The following is a 2,500-nucleotide window of genomic DNA, read 5'->3' as shown; positions in this document are numbered from 1 at the left end:
TAGACAGCTTTGTTTACGCTCACCAACACTCAAAGAGTCAGGATAGCTAAACAGAACCCATGCAAGGAACTGCAAACTGTGAGCTCTGCAGAGCAGGCGGACTTCAGTGACAGCACAGTAGCCAACACCAGGCTGTGGGTCAAGCAACCAGCTTTACTTTAATCTGCTCTGTGGACCAAGCTTCCAAACGTACAGCAATATTTCAAAAAATAACTCTAAGCTGGAGGACAATGAGTGTAAACTACTTTTGCTAAACCTGTAATTCCTACTACTTTTCTAAAAATATTTAGTAGCAGTTTACCTGGGATTAACTTCAAGGTGGTAGTTACTGGCAATGGTGCTGATTTCAATTTTTTTTTTAGATGGAGTCTGTGAATGAAACAAGAATCTGCTCAACATTTTCTTACTGGCTATCTTCTTTTTCTCATGTATAACCAATCACCACTAACTACCTGAATAGTCTTCCATGTTAACACAGAAATAAAGGAAAAATATATTCATGTTCCACGGCAAATAATAGAATAGAAAGAGGGAATCTCATGCACACCTATTTTACTCTTCCCGTTTAATAATGTGTCTCTGCAATCCCTCTCAGACAACTTGTGGGAGATGACGACCATGTGTCAACTTTAAGTATGCATCTTCTACAGCTAATTACTTTTGTGGATTTTCACATTGACACCGTGAATGTCTGTTTTAACTGATGTATGCATGCTACACCTACCTATACACACACACGCACACACACACACACACACACACACACACACAATTTCTTAAGTCACACACTAGGCAGCCATTACTGGGGAGGGGTGTATACATAACCAAAATTGAAAATCCTTGCCAGAAACATCTACAGAACACCGACGAGAGATGCTTACTGTGATAGACTGATGTTCAATTCTCAATTTTTCTACCCCAACACCATAAAGTTCTCGTAGGATACACATAATTCTTGTCTTTTTTCCAGCACCTGATGGCCCATATACTAGGAGGTGAGGAAAGTCACCACACTGCACCTAGGGAAGAAGGAACAAGGCATTTTACTCTTGTCGAACCCAGGTGCTCCAGGTTAAACTACTTCTAAAGTACTAAGGTATTTTGTTTACTATCCGACTCCAATAGAAAATTTATCAAACTCTGGAATGTTTGCTTTCTCTGGTCACTAATTTAAGCCAACGTGCACACACAACACAGAACATGCAAGGCACGACACTAAATGCTTAAAGCCAGGAACTCCCTCAGCAAGCTCTCTGAAGGGCACTTTCAAAAATGAGGGCTGATGGGAATGTGGAACTGATCTCTGTAACTGAGACAGATGCTTGTCTTGCCTGGTTCCCAAAATGATTCTCTTGCTAAGAAGTGGGTACACTGATTCCCTTGCAAGTTCATTGGGGGGGTACAGGAAGACTGCACATAACTGATGCTATGGGAAAGACTGTGTTATCAAACAGCAGTAAGAGAATGACACCAAACTAAAGGGCACTGTGGGCATGGGGGCTTGATCCGATGAGAAGATGTAGACTTTAAAAGTAAACTTGTTAACGCGTAGGAATAGCATATTAAATGCCTGCTCTAAAACTATAAACAAATACAGAAAACCGGTGTGCATAGACAGGAAGTGTAATGCTCGATTTTTACATTGTTGCACGCATTATAACAACAACAAAAAGATAACTAAAACATAAGTCCTCGTTTTTAGAAAGGACTTAGCTGTGATTCCGAAGAGGCTAGTAACTACGAACAGGGTGCAGGGCGCTGTCCCCTCCTCCATCAGCCCGCCATCTAGCTACCTGCAGAAGGAGAACCTGTCGGCACCAGTCCCTCCTACAACCGGGGTTTGCAGCCTCCGCCAGGTGGGCACCCCAAGCTCAAGGGACCCCGGGCAGCAGAAGCAGCACTCCGGGGGACTTGTCACTTTGGGTCCCCCTAACCCTGCAGCGCCCGCCTTCTCACTCTCTTCCGCGGGCTTTTCAGGAAGCGGCGGAACGTGCCGGCCTCCGCCGTCCCGGTCTGCTCACCAGGTTGCTCAGCTGCGCCGCCTGCTCCTTGTGATAGTCCAGCCGGGCGAGGGAGCACGGCCGGTATTTGTCCACCCAGAGGCTCATGGCAGCTGGAGTCCCACCGGTGCGCTCGTCAGCTAGACGAGTTTCCCGCGAGCGCCAAACCGCGCGTCACTTTCGGCAGCAGACGACTTCCGGATCCGGGACTACGGTACCCGATTGGAGCCTGAAATAGTCACCCAAGTAGAACGCAGCAGGATCTCCACCCCAGTTCCCACGTCCCCATCCTGCACGGGTGCAATCCATGTCCTTTTGTTCTCACCTCCTGTGACACTTTAGAAAACAGTCGAAGGAGTACATCCCATGTTCCTCTTTTTGGGTCTGGCTTACCTCACTCAGGATAGTGTTTTCTATTTCCATCCGTTTGTATGCAAACTTCAAGAGGTCATGTTTTTTACTGCTGAGTAGTACTCTAATATGTATATATTCCATACTTT

At 45.8% G+C, this 2,500-nt stretch overlaps 1 protein-coding gene across 1 annotated transcript in view; it reads right to left on the bottom strand.

The window, feature by feature from the left end:
• Positions 1 to 2,188, bottom strand: part of Rfc3 (replication factor C subunit 3) — a 5,668-nt gene extending 3,480 nt beyond the window's left edge. Inside the window, exons 1-3 of the mRNA XM_005371247.2 lie at positions 2,022 to 2,188; positions 882 to 1,019; positions 302 to 369 (exon numbers count right to left, since the gene is read on the bottom strand). Of these exons, the coding sequence (XP_005371304.1) occupies positions 302 to 369; positions 882 to 1,019; positions 2,022 to 2,108 (293 nt within the window). The 5' untranslated portion in view covers positions 2,109 to 2,188. The remainder of the gene's footprint in view (positions 1 to 301; positions 370 to 881; positions 1,020 to 2,021) is intronic.
• Between the last annotated feature and the right edge of the window lie 312 nt (positions 2,189 to 2,500).

The sequence above is a fragment of the Microtus ochrogaster genome, unplaced genomic scaffold (assembly GCF_000317375.1).
Source record: "Microtus ochrogaster isolate Prairie Vole_2 unplaced genomic scaffold, MicOch1.0 UNK102, whole genome shotgun sequence".
NCBI lineage: Eukaryota > Metazoa > Chordata > Mammalia > Rodentia > Cricetidae > Microtus > Microtus ochrogaster.
This window is presented reverse-complemented; position numbering and strand designations above follow the sequence as displayed.